Source organism: Tyto alba, unplaced genomic scaffold, assembly GCF_018691265.1.
Source record: "Tyto alba isolate M040663 unplaced genomic scaffold, T.alba_DEE_v4.0 Super-Scaffold_100000100064, whole genome shotgun sequence".
Taxonomy (NCBI): domain Eukaryota; kingdom Metazoa; phylum Chordata; class Aves; order Strigiformes; family Tytonidae; genus Tyto; species Tyto alba.
The window spans coordinates 70,209-92,353 of NW_024881265.1; the positions used below are offsets into that span (position 1 = coordinate 70,209).

At 41.9% G+C, this 22,145-nt stretch overlaps 1 protein-coding gene across 3 annotated transcripts; it reads right to left on the reverse strand.

Annotated features, from left to right (window-relative positions):
• Window positions 1-553: 553 nt before the first annotated feature.
• Window positions 554-22,140, reverse strand: LOC116958937 (tripartite motif-containing protein 10-like). 3 transcript variants are annotated; one of them, XM_042802211.1, is made up of 49 exons: window positions 22,053-22,140; window positions 20,496-20,916; window positions 20,009-20,121; window positions 17,881-17,938; window positions 17,656-17,676; window positions 17,344-17,364; window positions 17,200-17,220; window positions 17,079-17,099; window positions 14,936-14,956; window positions 14,439-14,444; window positions 14,261-14,281; window positions 13,659-13,679; window positions 12,974-12,994; window positions 12,750-12,770; window positions 12,447-12,467; window positions 12,123-12,143; window positions 11,862-11,882; window positions 11,718-11,738; window positions 11,340-11,360; window positions 11,011-11,031; window positions 10,874-10,894; window positions 10,570-10,590; window positions 10,194-10,214; window positions 10,017-10,037; window positions 9,901-9,921; window positions 9,756-9,776; window positions 9,348-9,368; window positions 8,813-8,833; window positions 8,244-8,264; window positions 7,998-8,018; window positions 7,490-7,510; window positions 7,187-7,207; window positions 6,887-6,910; window positions 6,512-6,532; window positions 6,206-6,226; window positions 6,083-6,103; window positions 5,710-5,730; window positions 5,420-5,440; window positions 5,137-5,157; window positions 4,715-4,735; window positions 4,295-4,315; window positions 3,992-4,012; window positions 3,848-3,868; window positions 3,684-3,704; window positions 3,572-3,592; window positions 3,165-3,185; window positions 2,588-2,608; window positions 2,464-2,484; window positions 554-2,214 (listed from the first exon to the last, which is right to left on the reverse strand). In XM_042802211.1, the coding sequence occupies exons 4-49, from the start codon at window positions 17,888-17,890 to the stop codon at window positions 1,703-1,705; spliced, it is 1,434 nt and encodes a 477-aa protein (XP_042658145.1). In that variant the 5' UTR covers window positions 17,891-17,938; window positions 20,009-20,121; window positions 20,496-20,916; window positions 22,053-22,140; the 3' UTR covers window positions 554-1,702. The 3 variants fall into 3 exon arrangements, with proteins under 3 accessions (XP_042658145.1, XP_042658151.1, XP_042658155.1); XM_042802217.1 differs by having other exon boundaries at window positions 1,989-2,214; window positions 3,095-3,185; XM_042802221.1 differs by lacking the exons at window positions 554-2,214; window positions 2,464-2,484; window positions 2,588-2,608 and adding an exon at window positions 2,748-3,020 and having other exon boundaries at window positions 3,123-3,185.
• Window positions 22,141-22,145: the final 5 nt, after the last annotated feature.

Consider the following 22,145-nt stretch of genomic DNA (forward strand, 5'->3'; position numbering starts at 1 on the left):
GGAGGAAGGGCGGTGTCTCCTCCGCGGTGCTTCCCACCTTGAGAGTTACTCAGAGAAGAGGAATTTAAAAAACTGTTATAAATGATCATATACTTCCTCCCCCCCAGTTGTTGTCGGCTGACAGAAGGAATGGAATTTTGAGCGGCTACAGCAAGCGTGCTTTCTTAGCCCATACATCATCAGCCTGAAGCCCCCAGACTGGAATGATCTGCCCTTCCCCTCCCTCTGCCCCCTGCTTGGGTCTTCTCCTGCCTACCCCCCACCAGCACCGCCGCAAATTTGGGCTTCAAGGGCAATAAGGAAGGTTTCTGGCCCGAGGAACGGCTGGAAGAAAAAACTCAAAACCACAGGGCCGAGACCCTGAGATGCTCTGGCCGTTGCTCAGGGGCGGGAGATGACAGCATCCCTCCCCAGTGGGGATCCACCTCAATTATTGCCCCTCCGAAGTGGGGTGAGATGCTGCAAAGGGGTGGTAGGGGCCCACAGGCATCATCCAAGAGGGCCAGGACGGCCCCACGTCGAACCAGCCGGAGAAAGAAATCAAACCCTCTGGTGCGTGTCAAGTGGTTTATTGTTCGGCTGGGATTTACCAGTTGGCCAACCCTTGGCGGGGCAAGACACAAGATTTAGGGCTTCAGAGGTGGCTAAGAACAAGCAGGGATTAAAGAGGAATTCAGCAGCGCTCTTCAAGTACAAGGAAATGTCGGGAAGAGGGAAGACCATGGTGACACCCCCCCCCCCCCAAGCACCTTCGGCGATGCCCCTAAGTCTCAAACACTGGCTTAACCCCATCCACGAGTCCAGTGTCAGAGCTCCCAGTCCCTCCCTGGAAGCTTTAGGGCAACACGATGCCGAGCTCCGTGCTGGCGTGAGTCACTTCAAACTTTTAATCCCCCCAGGCGCCCCAATTGGCACCTGAGGGCATCACGGCAGCTCGGTCTCGGATCCAGGTTTAGCTCTTGGCCGAAAGACTGAGCTAAGGTCTGGTTAAACCACTTGGAATAAGATCAGCTGCCCAGGCCAGATTTGAGTCAAATTTAGTCCTCCAAAAGTTGCTGGAGAGAGACAGGCACAGGGAAAGCACGACCTGCCTGTCCTGTTTCGACGTCTACGCCTGGATGAGACGAGGGTGCCCACCGCAAGTGCTCGTTTCCCCTCTTTCTGCTCTAAAAGCGGCTCAAACGGTCAAAATCTACGCGTCAACCGCCAAGAGGTGAGAAGGAAATGCTGGGGGGAGCCCGGACTCCCCCCCCTCCCCGGGCGACTTGCTCCGGTGCCCACCTCTTTCCGTCAACCGGAGGAGCAGCCCAGGGTCCTTGGGTGGCCCCCGTACGCTGGAATGGCAGAGGGGGAGGCATCGGGCCGAGGGCTGGGGGCAGGAGGGATGGGCTGTGCTTCCTCCGCACGACGGGGGCCGGAGCACTCGCTCGGGAATGGGGGGGTGGAGAGGGGGGGGGGGGGAGAACGAGGTTTGACTTGACGCCGCTCTTCCCGAGAGAATTTCTATGCCGGCCTCCGTCCTGCTGCTCTTAACCACCGAAGTTCTCGGCGTCGGGATGGAGTAAAGGTGCTTCCAGGGCTCCTCCTGCCCCTCCAGCCACCCCTCTCGGCGTCGGGATGGAGTAAAGGTGCTTCCAGGGCTCCTCCTGCCCCTCCAGCCACCCCTCTCGGCGCCGGGGGGGGGGTGGGGTGGTGGGGGGGGTCATCGGACCAGCGAGAGCGAGCCCAGCTCCACCCAGAACCACGGCCGGACCCGCTCCCCGGCGAAGGAGGCCGGCGGAAAAGTGAAGATGGGTGTTTTGTTCTCGGCGTCGAAAAAAGCCACCTCTCCCCACTCGTAGTCTAGAGAGATCCGGATCTTCCTGGGCACCCGCGGCAGGTCGAGGAGGGTCGGGGGGGAGGTGAGGGCACGGTTCTTAAACCCCCACTGCTGCACCGCCCAGATCCCTCCCGCGGGATTAAAGGCGATGGGTCCCTTCCTCTGTAGGGACTCTTTGCTGACCCCGACGGCGCAGTATTGTCCCTGGGCCACGTCCACCACCCAGGAGTGTCTCCCGGAGGCGAAGGCTTCGCAACCCAACACGCAAGGATCGGCGTCAAACCGCTCGGGGCCGTCGGGAGGCTCCCGCAGCGCGTACTCCCACCTCACGCTCTTCCCGTCCCTGGAGAGGACGAGGCGGGGGTGGGCGGTCGCCGGGTCCAGCGTCACGTTGGCTGCGGAAGAAAGGGGACAAAAAACCCCCAAAATAGGGGCGAGAAAGAGAATTAAACTCATTCAACACGCTCTTGGCACAAGGGTCTGGGCAATCCAATTGGGCGTTTTGTCTTTCCGTGGTTCAAGGCTCAGTCACTTGTGCGCCTTGCCCCACGCGTCTCCGCGACACCGTTCAGCAATCCAGAGTGACAAATTAGATTTTTTTTTTTTTTTTTCCCTCCCCCTTCACCTTTCTCTAAATTACTTACCCATTTTTTCTTCCTCTTTCCCTAAAAATGCACAATAAGAAAAGAGAAATGATTAGCAGTGATGTAAACTTAAATCCCAAAGCCAGAGGGGTATTGGCGGTAGAAGGGAGAAAAATGCACTTACTGTGCTCTGCGATGCATTTTCCTTAAAAGAACAACAACAACAAAAAAGTCATTTTAATGAGGTTTTTTTTTTTATTCCAAAGATGACTCCAGTTCATGCCAATTTTTTTATTTCCTTCCCTCCCGCCCCAAAAATGGCCTTTTTTTTTTTTTTTTTTTTCCTTCTTAGTATGAGATGAAATTGTGAAATAAGACCTCATGGAGACTTGGGAATCGTCACTTCGATTAAACCTCCGAAAAACCAACAGCTGCTTTAAACAAAAGCCCAGGCAGAAGTCACAGGAAAAAAAAAAAAAAAACAAAAGCTGCAATGCCAGGAGTTTCTGCTACAATCAGAAGGCGCCGCTTGCGTGGTTCGCGGAAGAGGAAGGTGCGCGCGTGCTCTGGGAAATCACGACCAACATTTTCACCTTTTGCGGGTGACCCCTGCGACGCTGAAAGCCCACAGAGGTTTAAAAAGTCAAAAAAAATTAAAAAAAAAAAAAAAAAAAAAATCTCGCAGCCCCACCTACTCCAAAACGCCCCCAACACCTCACCCCGCTTGCGCTGCTCCGGAGGGCGAGCGAGAGGACACTCACGCGTTTTTGCTTTGTATTCCTCTGCAAAGAGAAACGGCAGAAATGACCATCGGGCGTTCCTCTTCCTGTTTGTGTTACCACTTCCCAAGATTTTCTTGGCTCCCAAAGCAAAAAAAAATAGATTTCTGTGCCTAGTGATTATCGCAACTGTGTTAATAATACATAACCATATAATGCATGAATACATAAGCACACAATAGAATTGGTATATATAGTGATAATTGTTATATATAACACACAATGCATATAGTTATGACGTGTGCACCTTCCTACTTTATCCACACTAGCCCAGGTTTCCATAAAACTCCCCAAATTAGCTGGGAAAAAAGGCGTAAGAAATAAAAAAAAATAAATACAGGGGACAAACGTAAGACTGGTGCGTCTATGCTCCCTGGGAAGTGACTTACCGAGCTCTGCGGTGAGTTCATCTGAAAAGACAGAAAAAAAAGAGGGTTTCCATCACACCAAGGCGAGCAGAGGGTCTTACAGATGTCACGCCTGGAGAAGCCTGACACTCACCTATTTTTCTATCGCGTTTTTCTAAATAAAGGAGAACAAGAAAAAAAAAAAAAATTAAAGTTGTTATAATCTTTTTTTTTTCCCTTCAGATAAAAACTAATACCAAAATACAGGCCATAAACTGCATGTATTTGTTTTGTTGGAAGGCAGAGAAAAACACTCACCCATTTCTGCAGACAGTTCATCTTAAGGGAGAAAAAAAAAAAAAAAAATACTGAGTTTCATTACTACCGTTATCATAATTAAAATAAAAGTCATGATTCCATGCACCAAGCCCTGTGGGGTTCGGGAGGCAGATGGACACGTACCAATTTTGGCATCACGCTCCCCTAAATAAGGAAAAATTGAAAGGAAAGAGGAAAAAAAGTTACTCCTAAGTACTCCTCCCCCCTTCGCTGTCTGTGTTCATCATCTGGAGATTAAGCTGATATTTTCCCATTCCATTTAGAGAATTATAATTTGCATTTTGCCTCTAGTTTTCTACAGATTAACCCACCCCCTAATTGACTTTCCTAATCTTAAAGCAAAGGGTGTGACTCGCTCCTACCAAAACCCAAACTAAATAGAAACAAGATATTTGCACATTTTTTTTTTTTTTTTAAAGGACTTACCCAGCTCTGTAGTGAGTTCCCCTAGAAAGGAAAACTGGTTTTAATTATGAATATTTTGTTTTCTAGAGATACACACTAAATGGTTGGCTGGGGGTTTCTACGCTCCTCTTCAAGAACACGTTTACAGATTTTTAATTTTAATTGATCTCAGTAGAGTTAAGCACCACTGACTTGAAGAGAGCCCTCGGCAACAGAAAACCAACCCAAAATAACTCCTTATTACCCGAAATGTGACACAAAAGGGCATTTGGGCTGCTCAGGGAAAAGCAAGGGATAAGCAAGCAAGTAGCATGCAAGGAGGTGAAGTTTCTGAACAGTCCTTTTATTTCACGTTAAGAGAAAAAAAATATCTGTTTCTGAGCAATATTTGCTTTCCAGTTCTACTAAAGGCAAAACACTCGCAGAGAGAAGGACACTTACCAATCCGTGCAGTCCGTTCCGCTGGAAAAGGAAGAAAAAAAAAAAAAAAAAAGGAAAAAAAAAAAGGAAAAAAAAGGAAAAAAAAAAAAGGAAAAGGAAAAAAGAAAGGAAAAAAAAAAAAATCTTAAGTGTCCCCCCTCATTTTTTTTTGCATCACCTTCAAATTACAATCTGACAATTTGCCCGCAATGCTGCACTGTTGGTTGTTATTATTTTTACTTTGCCAATGATTTTTTTTTTTTTTTTAAACTGAGATAAAAAAGAAAACACAAAGCAGAAAACAATGTAAAAGAAGTACAGGGAGGAAAAAATAAGGGGGGGAGGAAATGAGGAGGGGAAATAAAGGGGGGAAAATAATAAGGGGAAAAATAGTTTGGGATAAAAAAATTTAATAAGGAGAGAAGGGAAGAGAAATGACTTACAAAGCTCTTCAGTGATTTCCTCTTAAAGGAAAGAAATAAATGAAATAATTAAGATTTCTTTGCTCAGTTGGTACCTTGGAAAAGTTGAAACAAGATGAGATTTCCCCCAAAGTCTCATGAATTCTCCCAATATTCAAACAACCACACGGGAATTTGGTATTTAGGGGTGGAAAAGCAGCTCCCTCGGCTATTCCGGGGACTGGGATAACAGCGCCAGCACCCAAACCCATCCAGAGCACCCAAATATTCCCAAAAGGACCCGGGAAATGAGAACAAAACCCACCTATTTTTTTATCACGTTCCCCTAAAAAAATTAAGGAAGAAAAGCAAGATTAAAATAATTTAAAAGTGTCTGTTGACGTTAGGTCAGAGACAGGACTTTTCCCCAAACACCTTCTTCTTATTTGTAATTTTTTATTTGAAATTCCGTGTTCTCTTGGCTCTTATTTCCCTCTGAGCCTCTATATCTTGTTGTGTTAAAGTTAATATCTGGGCAACAAAGAAAACCCAGAAAGCTTTAGAAAAGATTTTGTTAAAAGTTAAAATAATTAAAAAAAAAAGTAAATCACATACCAAGTTCTTCAGTGACTTCATCTTAAAAGAGAAAAGCATGGATTTTCGTTAGGATCTGTTTATTCCCCAGATATTTTCTCCTTCTCTACTATTATTTCTCTTCTTCGCTATTAGAAGACCCAAGTTTCCTCCAATTTTGCAGTTAAATTGTGGAGAAACATAAAAAAGCTGCTTCTGATGGTGTAAAAGTTGGTTCCTTTTAAAATTTTCAGTACTGTTCAATTTTCTTCAGTTTCACACTGACACATTTAAATTTCAGTGTTAAGTTTTGCTGACGTTTGCTTCATTTCTTTGTTGTGATAACCAAAGGCAACAGAAAAAGTGAAAATAGATGTTGGGTATTTGCTGTTGGCAAAGGAAGGCAACGACTTACCAAGTTCTTCGGTGAGTTCGTCTTAAAAGAGGAAAAACAGGAAAATTTTCACCACGTGCTTAAGGAGGATTCCTTCAAATCAAAAGGTTTTTCTGCCTGGGCTGCAAGGAAAATGGTGCTTACCCCTGTCTAGATCACTCTCCTCTGGGAACAGAAAAAAAAAAAAAAAAAGAAAAAAAGGGAAACAAAATCATAATTCTTATCAGCCTCTCTCATTTTAGAGGCGTCCTTCTTCCAGATATCATCTGCATTTGCTGCTACGATTTCAAAGGAGTTTGCAACTTGTATTAAACACACCCCATTTAAAAAAATTAATAAATAAAAATCCATCCACATCAACCTAACGTGCAGCTAACAAGGTTTCTATCAAAAAACTCGATCTACCCCTTTTTTTTTTTTTGTCAAATTAAAAGGAAAACAAAGATTTACCAGTCTCCTCAGCAGATCCATCTGCAAAGGGAATGATTCGAATTAATTTGCATCCTCAGCCCTAGATCCGCACCTTCATCCAAGCCCCTCATGTCCTACCACTTAAAAGGTGTTTTAAAAAAAAAAACCCTGACTCCTATAATTTTTGTTTCAGTCCCACAATTAAATCAGATTTTAGTTTGGAAAGTAACACATGTATCTGTGTGTATACATATACACACGTACACTTTTGTGTATATATATATACACACACACTTTTTAAACCTATACACACAGACAAACATAATAAAATAAATAATATATTCCAAAATATATAATTGCAAATTGCCTTAAACTTTCTAAATTTTTTTAGAAGGGAAGGAAAATATCACTTACCAGCTTCCCGATCCTTTAATTCCTCTAACAAAAAAAGAGAAAAAGGAAAAGGTGAAACACTGATTTTTGTATCGGGATACAAGGTCGTTTCTATTCCTGTGCTATTTTTTTTCTGTGCATTACCATTATCTAGTATTATTTTATTTTTAAAATTCACCCGCATTAGCGCTTTATCCATCTGCTTCTACAGTTATCTCAAAGTCCATATGCAACCAGCCAACCCGAATGAGGAGAAAAACCCTAAAAAACCCACCCAGAAAATCCCAAATCGGTTTCACGAAAGGAATAAAAACGGCTTACCAAGCTCCTCGGTCAGTTTTCCTTCAAAAGGAGAAATAAAATTTGTTCTAATCAGTGGTTTTCCTTCCCAAGGATGCGAGAAGGTTTTGATGGGGGGAACTCAAGGTGCCCAAATCCTCTAACAGAGGCCTCTAATTATTTTTTTTTTTTTTTTTACTTTTATTTATTTATTTATTTATTTATTTTTTAAGAAATTCAATTAAATTACAATATTTCGACCAAAATACAAAGCCAAAACAGCCTGTTGACCCCCAGTATCCCCAGGGATCGCGTTTACCAGAAAACATGATGATTGATACTTACTAATGACGGCATCCTGTTTTCCTAAAAATTAAACAAAAAAAAAAAGGAATAGAAATGAATAACCCCCCGTTTTTCTCCAATTTTACATATTTTACTACGTATGAGCTCTGCAGAAGAAAGTCACCCAGCTTAGCAAAAAGCACTGTTTCCGCACATACAACTGCGGATATTTCTCTTTATTTTTTTGCATTTTTGGGGGTTGGAAGAGGCCAAAATTTTGTGCTTATCACTCCGTGGAAGGGCAAGAAAAAAAAGCTGCCGAGGTGAAAATCTCGCAAATAAAAAACTGAACAGAAACTCTGACAGTAATTTAGGACAGAGACTCAGACCTCCAGCAGAGTTTCCTCTAATATCTGATATATTTCATGGAGTATTTTCTCCAAATATATATTTTTTTGAATTAATAATTAAAGAAAACATACTACTTTGGCAAAAATGGGCACCCGCACAACCCATTTTAGGGGATTCCCGCGGAGGATTCGCCCCTCTGAGACGCGAAGGGACTTACGAACTTCTGCAGCCCGGTCCTCTGCAAACAGAAAAAAAAAAAAAAAAAAAATAGAAATTATTACCTATTATAACGTTTTTCCCTGCGGGATTTCGCTAAAGCACCTCTCTCGAAGCCTTGACCCCAGCAATCTTTGATTTCCTAGCTGTTATTTTTTCCAAATTATGTAGGGATTTAAAAAAAAAAAAAAAAAAAAAAATATATATATATATAAAGCCATTGGGGAGGGGAAGGAAAGGCACTTACCGAGCAGCTCGGTGAGGCGCCCTGAAAGCAGAGACACATGGGAGTTCAAAGCAGAACTTTTTAATGCCAGAATTACATATCTTATACAATTTATCATTATATATCTATAATATAAAATTATTATTATTGTAATCATGTTCAACACAAACATGTATAACATATAAATACTATTATTAATATAAAAATAATATTATTAATATGTAAACAATAATAAATATTACATACAATATAAATATTTAAATATACAATAAATAGAAAAGGTCTTGGACACTGTGGGGTTCCATGTGTCGCCCCAACCCCATCCCACGCCAGGGTCATGGGAAACCCAGAATTTCAAAATATTTTCCCCCCCCCTTTCCATTCACTTTTACTCTTCAGCAAGGAACTGAAATAGCTTGGACCATTCAAGCCAAAAATTCTTATTTTCTCACTCCTGTGTTTGGCTATTTAGGGGAACTTCTGCAGAGAAAACCCTTTCTAGTCTGTATTCTGGATTTTAAATCGACCGCTTGTTCAGCCTTTGGGTTAAGAGACCCCCCCCAACCACCGAGCGTGAAAATAACACTTACTTATCTCTGCTTCATTTTCCCCTAAAAGAAAAAAAAAATAAAAAGGGAATAAATAACCAGGAATCACTGTTTTTGTCTTCACGCCGTGTCCCTATGCTAGCGGGGCAGCTTTAAATTATTCTCTTCTAAAATTATTTAAATTATTTTATTCTTTTTACTACCATCACCACTGCCTGCTTAAAACCGCGTCAAGCCTCCGCTAAATTAACATTTTCAGGCAAAACCCAGGCTCAGGCAACCCCACAAACCCCAAACTGACGCAGTAAGTGTCCAAATGGGTTTTTACAGGAGGAAAGAAAATGCCGTATCTGGCAACGAAAAAAAAAAACCAAAAAACAAAAAACAAACCAATATTCTGTTTTTTCTGCTCGGCAGATTTGGTTGTTGCTTTTTGCAGCGGATATTTTATATTTATTGCCTCCCTCCCAGGCAGTTACAAGCTCATGTTGCCTGTGAGCTCATCTAATAAAAATAACAAACGAGCTGCCGGGACAGTGTCGAGGCCGGCTGCGTGTCGAAGCAGGGGGATACTTACTGATTTTCACGTCCCGTTCCTCTAAAAATAATAAAGAAATAAAAATAATTTAGCGCGTAGTCGCGTTCTACCAGTGCTGAAGTCAAGCTCTGTCGAGGGTTCACTCTGGGGCTGGTTTTCTAACTAAAATGTTGTTTGGAAATTGGTTTTGGGGGAAAATTTATTATATTATATACATAATCTATCCAAAAAACTATCATATTTCTTACGTAAGATATTTATCTTAACTTTTGCGTACGTACTGCTGAACTTGATTAAAATAGAAATTTACCCCCCGAAAAAACTTCAGATATGCAAATTTGCCCCCCTAAAAAACTTCAGAAATAGATGCAAAAAAAAACCCCAAAACACAACCCAAAACCCGAACCCCGAAACAACCATTTTGAGCAAAGCGGGGAAATTCCTTACCAAGTTCTGCTGCGTGTTGCCCTTAAAATAGAGGAAAAAAAAAACAAAACAAAACAGGAATTTCATGATGTTCCTCTTTTCTCGATGACATAAGAGATGGCAAAATTCTCAGGGTTAATTTTCACAATTAAAAAAAGGCACTTACGAAGTTTCCTATTGCAGTCCCCTAAAAATAAACAGGAATAAATAATTATTACATCTCTCAGTGCCTCTTCATGGGCCATTTCCACCCAAATCAAGATTAACGGGAAAATGACTTACCGACATCTGCAGTAAGTTCACCTGAAAAAAAAGAAGGGGGGCGGGGGAGAAAAGTTAGTTTTAAGGCAGTTTTTAAAAATTTTCCTGTAATAGACAGGCAAGGGACGGCGATTTTTGAGTCTGACTTCCTGAGAAATTTATGCAGAGATTTGCTGGGCCGAGGAACATGAGACTTACCGATCTTTGTGTGCCGCTCTCCTAAAAATGAGTGGAAAAAAAATATGTTATTTTTCACAGATTCTGCTTTTCACACGATACATCTTCCCCTCTGTTCGCATAATTTGGAATACAAGACGATTTTTGCTCTAGCCCATGTTATTCCCATTTCAAATTATTTTAGACAGGTTTTAAACCCCACTTCTGCATTTAAGATGCTGGTTTTTGCTGGGTAGATGAAATGCAGGGAAGCAGGCAGAAAGAAGTTTGGGGGTTTGTTTTTACAATTGCATTTTAAAAATATAATTTAATATTTTGTTTGCAATTTAACAGTTATTAAAACTGTAATAATAAAAAAAAAAAAAAGTAATAAAAATTGCAAAAGAAACAGACTTACCAAGCTCCACTGTAAATAGTCCTTAAAACAGAAAATAACATTTGTTCCTGTTAAATTTCCCAACAAGAGTCAAACCTCCCCCTCTCCAGCCCATCTCAGCTCTTCCCATGGGATTTTCCCCCCCCCGTTAGATTTTCCTTTCTCTCCTTGAACTTTGGCTTCAGGTCCCCCCCGCCTTTGAAACCCAAGAGATCACGTCTTCTCACGACCCAAATTTAGTTTAATGAAGAAATCCCAGCATCCCTTCAACGCCAAAACACCAACCAGACCACCCCGAGGTGTCCGAGGAGGAAGTGGCACTTACTAATTGTCGCATCACATTTTGCTAAAAAAAAAAATATTAAATTAAAAGAAGTTAAAGAATAAAAAGATACCGATCAGCTTTCAGTGTCACTTTCCACCTTTTTCCCTGTAATACAGGAAAAAAATAAAATTACTTACCAAGTTCCGCAGTGAGTTTCCCTAAAAAGAGAGAAATACAAGTTTATTTCAAATAGATGTTTCTCCTTCCTCACTGGACATAGTGTAAATAATTCTGCAGTTTACACTTACAGAGTGTTTCAGAAAATAATATATAGTATAACAGTATAGGATAGTTAATAAAAGCGTATGGGCTGATAGTATAAAATAAAATGTAGGGATGATGTAGGGTGTTGAATTCAGAAATGGCCGGAAAAAATGGGAAAAATAGGTGCCCAGGAGGAGCCACTTTGGAAAAAAATCCACTTTTAGGCCAAGATTTTTTGTGTCCGAAGGAGAACGGCACTTACGAAGCCTCGAGTCTCGGTCCCCTGAGGGAAAAAGAAAGAAAAAGAATAAAAAACTGGCATTTTTGGGGTTGTTTTTTGGCCCAGCACTGCCCTCCTCCCCCGGGACAGCAGGTCCTGAAGCCAAAGCTTCAATATTTTCTGCTGCTGAAGTGATTTTGCTCAGTTTTCCAAATTATATTTTATTAAAGATCCCGCCCCCAAAATTCTGTGAGTTGAATTCACAGTTTTCTACGGAAGAACAAAACCACCCAGCTCGTTTTGGGAAGAAGCTGGACCAAGGGCCTCTAGAGGTTCCTCCAACGTTAATTGCATAAAATCATGCAAAAATTTAATTAAAAACAACCCTGACGGGATGTTCTGTACAAAAATCAGACTTACCAAGCAGTGCAGTGAGTCTACCTTTGAAATAAGAGGAAAAAGAAATAGGTATTAGTTCAAAAAAAGCGACAAAAATTGACCCTAGAAAAGAGGTTTCTAAGCCTAAAATCATCAGTTTGGTTTTGAAAAGGAAAAAGGACTTACGTATTTCTGCTGCGAGCTTGGCTGCAAAGAAAAAAAAATAATATTTGCGTTTATTTGGGTGTTTTTTTTTTCTGTGGGAAATGCAGAAGCCTGGGCTGAAACTTGGGGAAAAATGTGGTTTTTTTTTTTTTTTTTTACGTTAATAATATTTTATTTGTCCCTGAAATTTTCAAGGATGGGGCATCAGAGAGCCCCCCCCCTCCCCCCCCAAAACAAGGGGGTTTTACCCCCAAAATCACACTGAAGAAGAATGACACTTACTAATTTTTCTATCACGTTCCTCTGGAAAGAAAAGGAGAGGAGGAAGAAAAAAAGCAGGAAAATTATTAAATATTTTATTATTTTCTGTGTATTGGGTCTATAGCATCCCTAGAGCTCTTAGATTGCTTTTTTTTCCCCCCAATATCGCCTTTATACTGGTGATTTTACTTTGAAATTACGCTTTGTTGTGAATGTTACTCAATCTACAAAAAAACTCGATGGTTTTCACCAGGAAACTCCCTTTCCGCCCCCATTTTCAAAAATAAAGCAAAGCAGCGGGCACATACACCCCGCAGCCCCCACCCAAAAAGGGCTCATACTTACTGATTTTTGCGTCACATTCACCTAAAAAAACCCAAACAAGAACAAAGCAATAAAACCAGAGAAACACAAAGGAATTCCTCCCGCACCCCATCCCCACCCGCAAACTCCAACCTGATGGAAATTTTATTGCACAGGCGCCTTCCCTTAAAATATTTTAAAAATAAGGTTTGTTAAGAAAGAAATCCCCTGTAAGCCACCCATTCCTAAAACACAAAATCTTCTATTTTTTTAAAAAAATGTTTTATGCCCAGCACTTTTGCACAATTAAGGATAATTTAATTTTAAGGAAATAAAACTCCTTACCCAGATCTGATGTGAGCTTGCCTTAAATCAAAAGAAATAAATGAATATTAGCTTTAAATGGACTGTGGCTTCGCCGCCTTTAACTTTCCCAGGGTCAAATTATTTTATAATTGCACCGCGTGGATGCTAACGAGACGGTAATTAAAAACAGGGAAAAGATTGTTGTCAACAGCTTTATATCGTGATTATTTACCCGTAAACCCGAACAGAAAAACGAGACTCACTGATCCTTCTGTCACGTTCCTCTAAAAGGGAAAATAAAGGGAAAATAAAGGGAAAATAAAGGGAAAATAAAGGGAAAATAAAGGGAAAATAAAGGGAAAATAAAGGGAAAATAAAGGGAAAATAAAGGGAAAATAAAGGGAAAATAAAGGGAAAATAAAGGGAAAATAAAGGGAAAATAAAGGGAAAATAAAGGGAAAATAAAGGGAAAATAAAGGGAAAATAAAGGGAAAATAAAGGGAAAATAAAGGGAAAATAAAGGGAAAATAAAGGGAAAATAAAGGGAAAATAAAGGGAAAATAAAGGGAAAATAAAGGGAAAATAAAGGGAAAATAAAGGGAAAATAAAGGGAAAATAAAGGGAAAATAAAGGGAAAATAAAGGGAAAATAAAGGGAAAATAAAGGGAAAATAAAGGGAAAATAAAGGGAAAATAAAGGGAAAATAAAGAGGAGAGAAAATATCACTAGTCAATAAGCGCTCGGCAGCTCTGTCGTGCTCACAAAGCTGACATCATCCCCCACTTCGAAATTTTGTTTTTACTGGTTATTATAATTTGAAATTATAATTTTTTGTTTAATTAATTGACTTTATTTCTAGCTCAGATTGGATGTATGTGTCCTTGAGGGGAGGAGCAACCACCTCTTTCCCCCAGTGAAATAAAGACCAAAAGAAAGGAAACCACGTACCAAGCTCCGCGGTCAGATTATCTGGAAAAAAAAAAAAAAAAAGAAAAAAAAATGTTGTTTTTTTTTTTTCCCCCTCAAGGATCTCTTGGTGACAAGGACGCACCGTGCCCTGTTCAGCCCTTTGCTTGGAAAATAAAGTTATTTTGTGCCTAACACTCAACACATCTCCCTTGGTCGCAACATCTACCACGAAAAAAGGGACAATTGGAAGCGGGAAAGGAATTTTGGCAAAATTTAAGTATTTTGAGAGGGATTAAGTCCTGCGTTTTGCACGGGCTGGGACTCCACAGCCCCAAATTCCCCAGGCTCTGTCCTTCCCACCGGCTGTGCTCACGTGTGGCTCTGGCTCTGAAATTCCATTTATTCTCTTTATTATTGCGTTCCTAACTAGAGCAATCTGCACCCCCCACCCCATTTCCTGCTTTTTTTTTTGTTTTAATATTTGTTCTTGTTAAAAATTAATATATTCCCTGCTTTTTTTTTTTTTTTTAAAAAAAAAAAAAAAGAGGTGAAAGAAAGGGCATAAACCCCAAGCAAATCAGCTGAAACGTGACACAAAGCTCTACAGAAAAACATCCGACAGGGGGTAAATCGGGACTTACCGATTTCTGCTGTAAGTTCACCTTAAAATAGAGAAATAAATCAGGGTGCAGGTTAAAGGACTGCTTGGATCTGCTCTCTGCCTGACCTTGACCTTGCCATTTATGTGACATCCTGGGTATTAAACAAGAAATTCCCTTATCAGAATCTATTTGACAAAGATAAGAAAGAGACACTTACCTATTTCTGCATTTTGTGCGCCGCCCCCCACCCAAAAAAAAAAAAAAAAAAAAAAAGAGAAAGAGAAACGGCTTTGAGTTATTTATCATCATCACTGTGTATTTATTTTGTTCCTAATATTACTTAGAGACACAAAATAATCTCTGTTCTATCTGGGCTTATTCTATCTATTACGGGCATTTCCCCATTAGTTTTATTTTTTAAAACCTTCCCACTTCTGCACTTTCTGAAGCTGAAATGGAAAAGGAACACGCGCAAAATAAAAATAGCAGCCTGGCCCAAAGCACGGCTTTGCAGAAAGGAATACAACTCGCCGAGCAGCACAGGAAAAATCCCCAAATACAGAGGAAAGCACTTTTTTTTTTTTTTTAAAAAAAAAAAAGAAGAAAAAAGGTATGTAAAAAATATTTTCTCCCAATGGTGTGTGAGATTGAGGCTGTTTGGCTTTGAAGGGCTGCTATTATCTAGAAGAACTTGTAAACTGAAAAAGAACTTACCGTTTTCTGTGTCACACTCCTCTAAAAATAAGAAATAAATACGTGTTAGTCCAAAGAGCTTCTCCACCTTTGATGTGCTTCTACGAGCGAGCGGGAGCCCGAAGAAGAGATGAGGAAATGCTGCTCAACTATCTCTGGGTATAAATTTAAGATCTAGAGGATCATTTCTGGTTTAATAAGCCCTTTCTCTACACAAAGACTTTTTTCCACTTTTAGTAGCAGCAAAAAAGCGAAAAAAAAAAAAAAAAAAACAGCAAAAAAAAAAAAAGAGCGGAAAAAAAAAAAAGAGCGGAAAAAAAAAAAAGAGCGGAAAAAAAAAAAGAGCGGAAAAAAAAAAAAGAGCGGAAAAAAAAAAAAGAGCGAAAAAAAAAAAAGAGCGAAAAAAAAAAAGAGCGAAAAAAAAAAAGAGCGAAAAAAAAAAAGAGCGGAAAAAAAAAAGAGCGGAAAAAAAAAAAAGAGCGGAAAAAAAAAAAAGAGCGGAAAAAAAAAAAAGAGCGGAAAAAAAAAAGAGCGGAAAAAAAAAAAGAGCGGAAAAAAAAAAAAGCGCGGAAAAAAAAAAGAGCGGAAAAAAAAAAAAAGCGCGAAAAAAAAAAAAGCGCGAAAAAAAAAAAAGCGCGGAAAAAAAAAAAAGAGCGAAAAAAAAAAAAGAGCGGAAAAAAAAAAGAGCGAAAAAAAAAGAGCGAAAAAAAAGAGCGAAAAAAAAAGAGCGAAAAAAAAAGAGCGAAAAAAAAAGAGCGAAAAAAAAAGAGCGAAAAAAAAAGAGCGAAAAAAAAAAGAGCGAAAAAAAAAGAGCGAAAAAAAAAGAGCGAAAAAAAAAGAGCGAAAAAAAAAGAGCGAAAAAAAAAGAGCGAGAAAAAAAAATTGCGAGAAAAAAAAATTGCGAGAAAAAAAAATTGCGAGGAAAAAAGAGCGAGAAAAAAAGAGCGAGAAAAAAAGAGCGAGAAAAAAAGAGCGAGAAAAAAAGAGCGAGAAAAAAAGAGCGAGAAAAAAAGAGCGAGAAAAAAAGAGCGAGAAAAAAAGAGCGAGAAAAAAAGAGCGAGAAAAAAAGAGCGAGAAAAAAAGAGCGAGAAAAAAAGAGCGAGAAAAAAAGAGCGAGAAAAAAAGAGCGAGAAAAAAAGAGCGAGAAAAAAAGAGCGAGAAAAAAAGAGCGAGAAAAAAAGAGCGAGAAAAAAAGAGCGAGAAAAAAAGAGCGAGAAAAAAAGAGCGAGAAAAAAAGAGCGAGAAAAAAAGAGCGAGAAAAAAAGAGCGAGAAAAAAAGAGCGAAGAAAAAGAGCGAAGAAAAAGAGCGAAGAAAAAGAGCGAAGAAAAAGAGCGAAGAAAAAGAGCGAAGAAAAAGAGCGAAGAAAAAGAGCGAAAAAAAAAGCGAAAAAAAAAGCGAAAAAAAAAGCGAAAAAAGAGCGGAAAAAAAAGCGAAAAAAAAAGCGAAAAAAAAAGCGAAAAAAAGCGAAAAAAAAAGCGAAAAAAAAAAAGCGAAAAAAAAGCGAAAAAAAAAGCGGAAAAAAAAGCGAAAAAAAAAAGCGAAAAAAAAAAGCGAAAAAAAAAGCGAAAAAAAAAGCGAAAAAAAAAGCGAAAAAAAAAAGCGAAAAAAAAGCGAAAAAAAAAGCGAAAAAAAAAGCGAAAAAAAAAGCGAAAAAAAAAAGCGAAAAAAAAAAGCGAAAAAAAAAGCGAAAAAAAAAGCGAAAAAAAAAGCGAAAAAAAAAGCGAAAAAAAAAGCGAAAAAAAAAGCGAAAAAAAAAGCGAAAAAAAAAGCGAAAAAAAAAGCGAAAAAAAAAGCGAAAAAAAAAGCGAAAAAAAAGCGAAAAAAAAGCGAAAAAAAAGCGAAAAAAAAAGCGAAAAAAAAAGCGAAAAAAAAGCGAAAAAAAAAGCGAAAAAAAAAGCGAAAAAAAAAAGCGAAAAAAAAGCGAAAACAAAAGCGAAAACAAAAGCGAAAACAAAAGCGAAAACAAAAGCGAAAAAAAAAAGCGAAAAAAAAAGCGAAAAAAAAAAAAGCGAAAAAAAAAAAAGCGAAAAAAAAAAAAAGCGAAAAAAAAAAAAGCGAAAAAAAAAAAAGCGAAAAAAAAAGAGCAAAAACCCCAAACAAATAAACAAAAAACCCAATAAACCCCCCAGACCAACAATAAACCCCAGCCCCACGCACACTCACCAAGCTCCGTGTCGCTTTCTTCTAAATGAAATAAAGAGAAACACAGAGACAGACGTCGGGCGCGCGGCAGCGGCCGCCACGGGCGCCCCGGCGGCGCGCGGCAGGAAGGTGAACGGCTTACCAAATTCTTCTGTTAACTTCCCTTAAAATAAAGGGATATTCGCTGAAATCTTTAGCGCCAAGAGGTTTGCCATCAGAAGGGGGAAAGAAATAAAAGGGGGGGGAAAAAAAAAAAAAAAAAAAAAAAAAAAAAAAAGAGACTTACTGATTTTTGCATCCCATCCTTCTGAAAGAGAGATGGAGAGAGAATTTAGGGCCCAGTGGGTCCGTCTGTGGTTTTTTGGTTTGCACTACAGGAGTTGTCTTCAAAAATTATTATGTACTGATATATTTTTTTTTTTTTCCCCCTCCCTTAGCAACTACAACGTTCCCAAAATTACACTGGTTATGAGTTTAGCTACTGTTTTCTAGAATATATTTCAGTAAAAATAAACACACACCCCACCCCCCAAGAGAGGCCACAGGAGATGCATATTAATGAGATTTATTTTGACAGAAGGAAGGAAAAATCACTTACCAAGATCCGCACTCCTTTTCCCTTAAAAAGAAGAAATAAAAAGAGGTGATTTTTTTTTTTCACACCGGGTGCAACCGGAGCGGCTCTCTAGCCTGGCTGCACCCCTCAAGGGTTAAATGTTATTTTCTCAGGTGCCAAATGAGTTTTTAGGGTTTTGTTGTTGGTTTTTTTTTTTTTTTTTTTTTTTTTTTTTTTTTGTGGTTAATAAATCCATTTTTCGTGTACCTGACTCCATCACCCCGTTTCCTTCCTAGCCGGAACCGCCTCCGAGAGCTTCTCCAACCTGGTGGAGCGAGAGGGACCAGTGTTAACCGGGCGCAGTGCAGAGGAAAATGTGGTTTTTTTTTGGGGGGGGGGGGGAGCCAATGGGCCGGCGCCTGCAATATTCCTGCCCGTGGGATAAGGGAAAAAAAATCCGCGGAGGCTTTTTCCTGTTTTTTCCCCCCGTTATTTGGGCTTTGTGAGCGGAGACGGTTTCTGGGCGAAACGGTGGGAAAGAGGGATCTGCTGTAGGGGTGCGGAAATTCCATCGGCACCCCCTCACCCCACCGGCCACAGAGGGGGCCCGGGGGCAAGCAGCCCAGGCTGAAACACTCAATTTTCGTTTTCTGAAGTAGCCTGAGCTTAATTTCCCCTCTATGTCCCCTAAATTACTGACTAATTAACAGCTGTAGGGGAGCAGCCCCGTCCGTGGAGGACGGGGTGCTACTGTCTCCTTCGGCCAAAAAAAGCGGCGCTTATTTTAAACTGAAATCTCTGATTTCTTTTAAACGGAATATTAGACCAAGGGCTTCCCTCCTCTGCTCCGTTTCTCACCACTGCGGCGACTTCTAGTCCGTGCTAATGTTTTGAATCGATTCTTCTTATTAATTAAAAAAAAAGGATTAGATTGCCACGGGGGATGGTGTAGGCTGGGTGATGGGACGCAGATTTTGTGCCTTTTGTTTGCTCCTAATCAATACGCACGCCGGGGCAGACTCCACCACAGAATTTTTCTTCCTCAAAATCACCCCAACTGGGCAAGGAAGTCCCGAGAATTTCATTTTGGTGTTCCTAATCCTGCCAACACCCCGAGCGCACTAAGCTTTCCTGGAGGAGCTGGGGAAAGGCAAAAAAAGAGCAGGGTGGGAAAAGGCATCGGGTTGTACTGGAAAGGAAATTACTGAAATTAACCTATTTTATTACTAAATTAACATATTTTAAATTTTAAATTTACTAATTTTAACATATTAACATGTTAAAATATTAACATATTTTAAATTTTAAATTACTAAATTAACATATTTTATAAACTGTTGGTGCTAATAGGAGCTAAGTTAGATAAATGCTGTTAGAAGGACCTAAATTTATAGAGAAACAGATAAACACAGCAAGGAAAGCAGCACCAATTATTTCTGTATGATATTTTCTGAAAAGAAAAAAAAAAATTAATACAATTATTCTTTTAATCCTTTTCCTGTTTTGCCAGGATTGTCAGATCCAAGTAGAGGACTGAAAAAATCATTTTGTTCTAGGCTCCTTCCAGCTATCGCGAACGTATCGTGTTTCTTCAGCTTTCTAAATGCATCTCCCAGCCTTTCATGAAAGAGCCTGCTCAGCCAGATCGGCATCCAGGAATAGGACACCCACAAATTATGCTTTCCCCGCCGCCCTGGCGCTTGGAAAAATAAAAATAAAATTAAAAAAAAAAAAAAAAAAAAAAAAAAATCACTTACCAGTCCCTGCAGTTGATTTTCCCTAATGCCCAGGTTGATTAATCAGGGTTGTTTTGCTCCCGGGGCGCGATGGTCGAGTTGAGGGGTTGTCTGGGCTAAAAAATTTTGGCAGGTCCTGGGACCGTGGGTGCCCTGGGAAACTCGCCGGGGGGTTTTGGGCGCCTGCGGTGAGGTGGAAGAGCCGGCCCGGGCACAGCTAATTTTAGCTGGTTTAAATGCCGAGGTGGCAGCGGGGCCGGAGGATTAAAATACAGACCACTCCCACAGATATATCCCTAAAAGACTCGTTTTCAGACAGTTAACTCTGGCTTAAAGCAGCGTGAAGCTGGTGAAAGGCGTTTAAAATTGTTGATTTCTCTCTGCATTAGTCACCCGGCCCTTTTTTTTAACAGTCAACAGAAAGGAAATAGTTTTTGACGGCGCTGTTCGCCCGATTGGTCTCGGGTGGCTCGGAGAGAGTTGCCTAAACCCTCAAAATGAAGATAAATGAGACATTTCCAGGGCATTACGACCCAGATTGGGGCAGATGTCTAAGCAGGAAGGAGCATCCTAAGCTTGGCTTCTGCCAAGGGGTATTTCCCACACCTGAAATGCTGAGAAAATGGGCTGAAACAACAAAAAAAAAAAACAACCCTCACTCAGAATCTTGGAGAAATAGATGCCAGCCCTCGAAGCGTAAGGACCAGGACCGGGTGTCTTTGCTGGGAGCTCTGTCAGCGAGACGCACAGGCTGCAGTTTTCTTTCCAAAGGCTGAAAATTAAAGAGTTACGGACACACGGACAGCACGCGGGATTCAGAGGGACCCTCCTTGATCTCCAAAGGCCACGGGCTGACGGAAAAGGGGCTTGAGACGATGCGAAAAAGGGAATTGTAGGAAAGTTCTCCCCTGGAAAAAAGGGGCAGCCCCGGTTTTGCTGACGGTGAGGGTGGGAGAGAGTGAGGTTTAAAGTTAAAGCTGAGGATAAGAGACCACGACCTGGCACCAAACTCCTGTGAGTAAATCCTCTGGGGTTAAAAAAAAAAAAACAAAAAAAAACCCAAATAAACAAAAAAAATCCCCAGAAGGTGCTTGTCTTGGGCAAACCAAAGTGAGGGAAAAGGGGATCACTGCGACAGATCTTTACCTGCAGAAATCTGGTATTTGGGAAAGACAAAATAACGGCGTGTTCTTTGGGGGGGGGCTCTGCCAGGAGAGAAACGTTGCGGCGCGACGCAACGGCACGGGGCTGCAGCAACCCCCAAAACATTTTGAAGAAGAAATTCCTCGCTCCGACACCGCCCATCGGCGCGCGAATCCTCCGCCGGCAAACCTCGCAGCGTAGCGGGGAGAGATTCCTGGGGCACGAGAAGCCGAAGCACCTTTGAGGACCCCGAACGCCACCAGTTCCGGACGGCTGGGCCACAACTGGAGATGTTGGACCCCCCCCCCCCAAAAAATAATAATAAAAAAAAAAAATCAACAGCAGAGAAGTTTTTATCTCCGGGGCTGCCCCGCCGGGTTATTTCCCTTGAGGTGCCTGTTTTCTTGGCAATTTTCTTACGCACCTGGAATTTAAAACACGTGGGAACGTAACAAATCACTTTATTTCCTTAACCCTCTGCCTCACCACCAGCCCCCCAAAACCCTCCTTTTCCCCCTCAACCCCCTATCCAGCCCCCCGCAAGGGCCTCCTTGTCCTCCAAACCCCCCTTTACCCCATCGCCAGCCCCCCAAGACTCTCCCTCTCCCCTCAAAAATCCCCTACCCCATCACCAGCCCCCCAGTCCCCCTAAATACCCCCCATACCCCATTGACAGCCCCCCAGACCCTCCCTGTCCCCCCAAATACCCCCCATACCCCATTGACAGCCCCCCCGACCCTCCCTGTCCCCCCAAATACCCCCCATACCCCATTGACAACCCCCCCAGACCCTCCCTGTCCCCCCAAATACCCCCCATATCCCCAATGACAACCCCCCCAGACCCTCCCTGTCCCCCCAAATACCCCCCATACCCCATTGACAGGCCCCCAGACCCTCCCTGTCTCCCCAAATACCCCCCATACCCCATTGACAACCCCCCCAGACCCTCCCTGTCCCCCCAAATACCCCCCATATCCCCACTGACAACCCCCCCAGACCCTCCCTGTCCCCCCAAATACCCCCATACCCCATTGACAGCCCCCCCAGACCCTCCCTGTCTCCCTCAAACCTCTTCCCAGCCCCCCCAACGTCCTCCTTGTCCCTCCAAACCACCTACCCCCCCTCCAGCCCCCCAAATCCCTCCCTATCCCCCTCAACCCCCTCCCCAGCCCCCCCAAACTCCCCATACCCCACCTCCAGCCCCCCCCACCCCTCTCAGCCCCCCCAAACCCCTCCATCCCACCGCCAGCCCCCCAAAGCCCTCCTTGTCCCTCCAAAGGCCCCATACTCCACCTCCAGCCTCCCAAATCCCTCGCTGTCCCCCTCAGCCTCCTACCCAGCCCCCCCAAACCCCCACCCCACCGCCAGCCCCCCAAATCCCTCCCTGTCCCCCATCAACCCCCTCCCCAGACCCCCAAAGCCCCCCAACGACCTCCAGCCCCCCCAAACCCTCCTTGTCCTCCCCAACTCCCACAATACTGTCCCCGTCCCCCACAACCCCCCAAAATCTTCCCTCCATCCCCCCCCCCTTTAACCATCACTCGCCCCTACACCTCTTACCTACACCACGCTGCGCGCCGCCATGTTTCCCCGCAGCTCCATCCAGCGCGCCGCCATGTTGCCGTACAGCTCCGACGCTGACTTCCGCTTCCG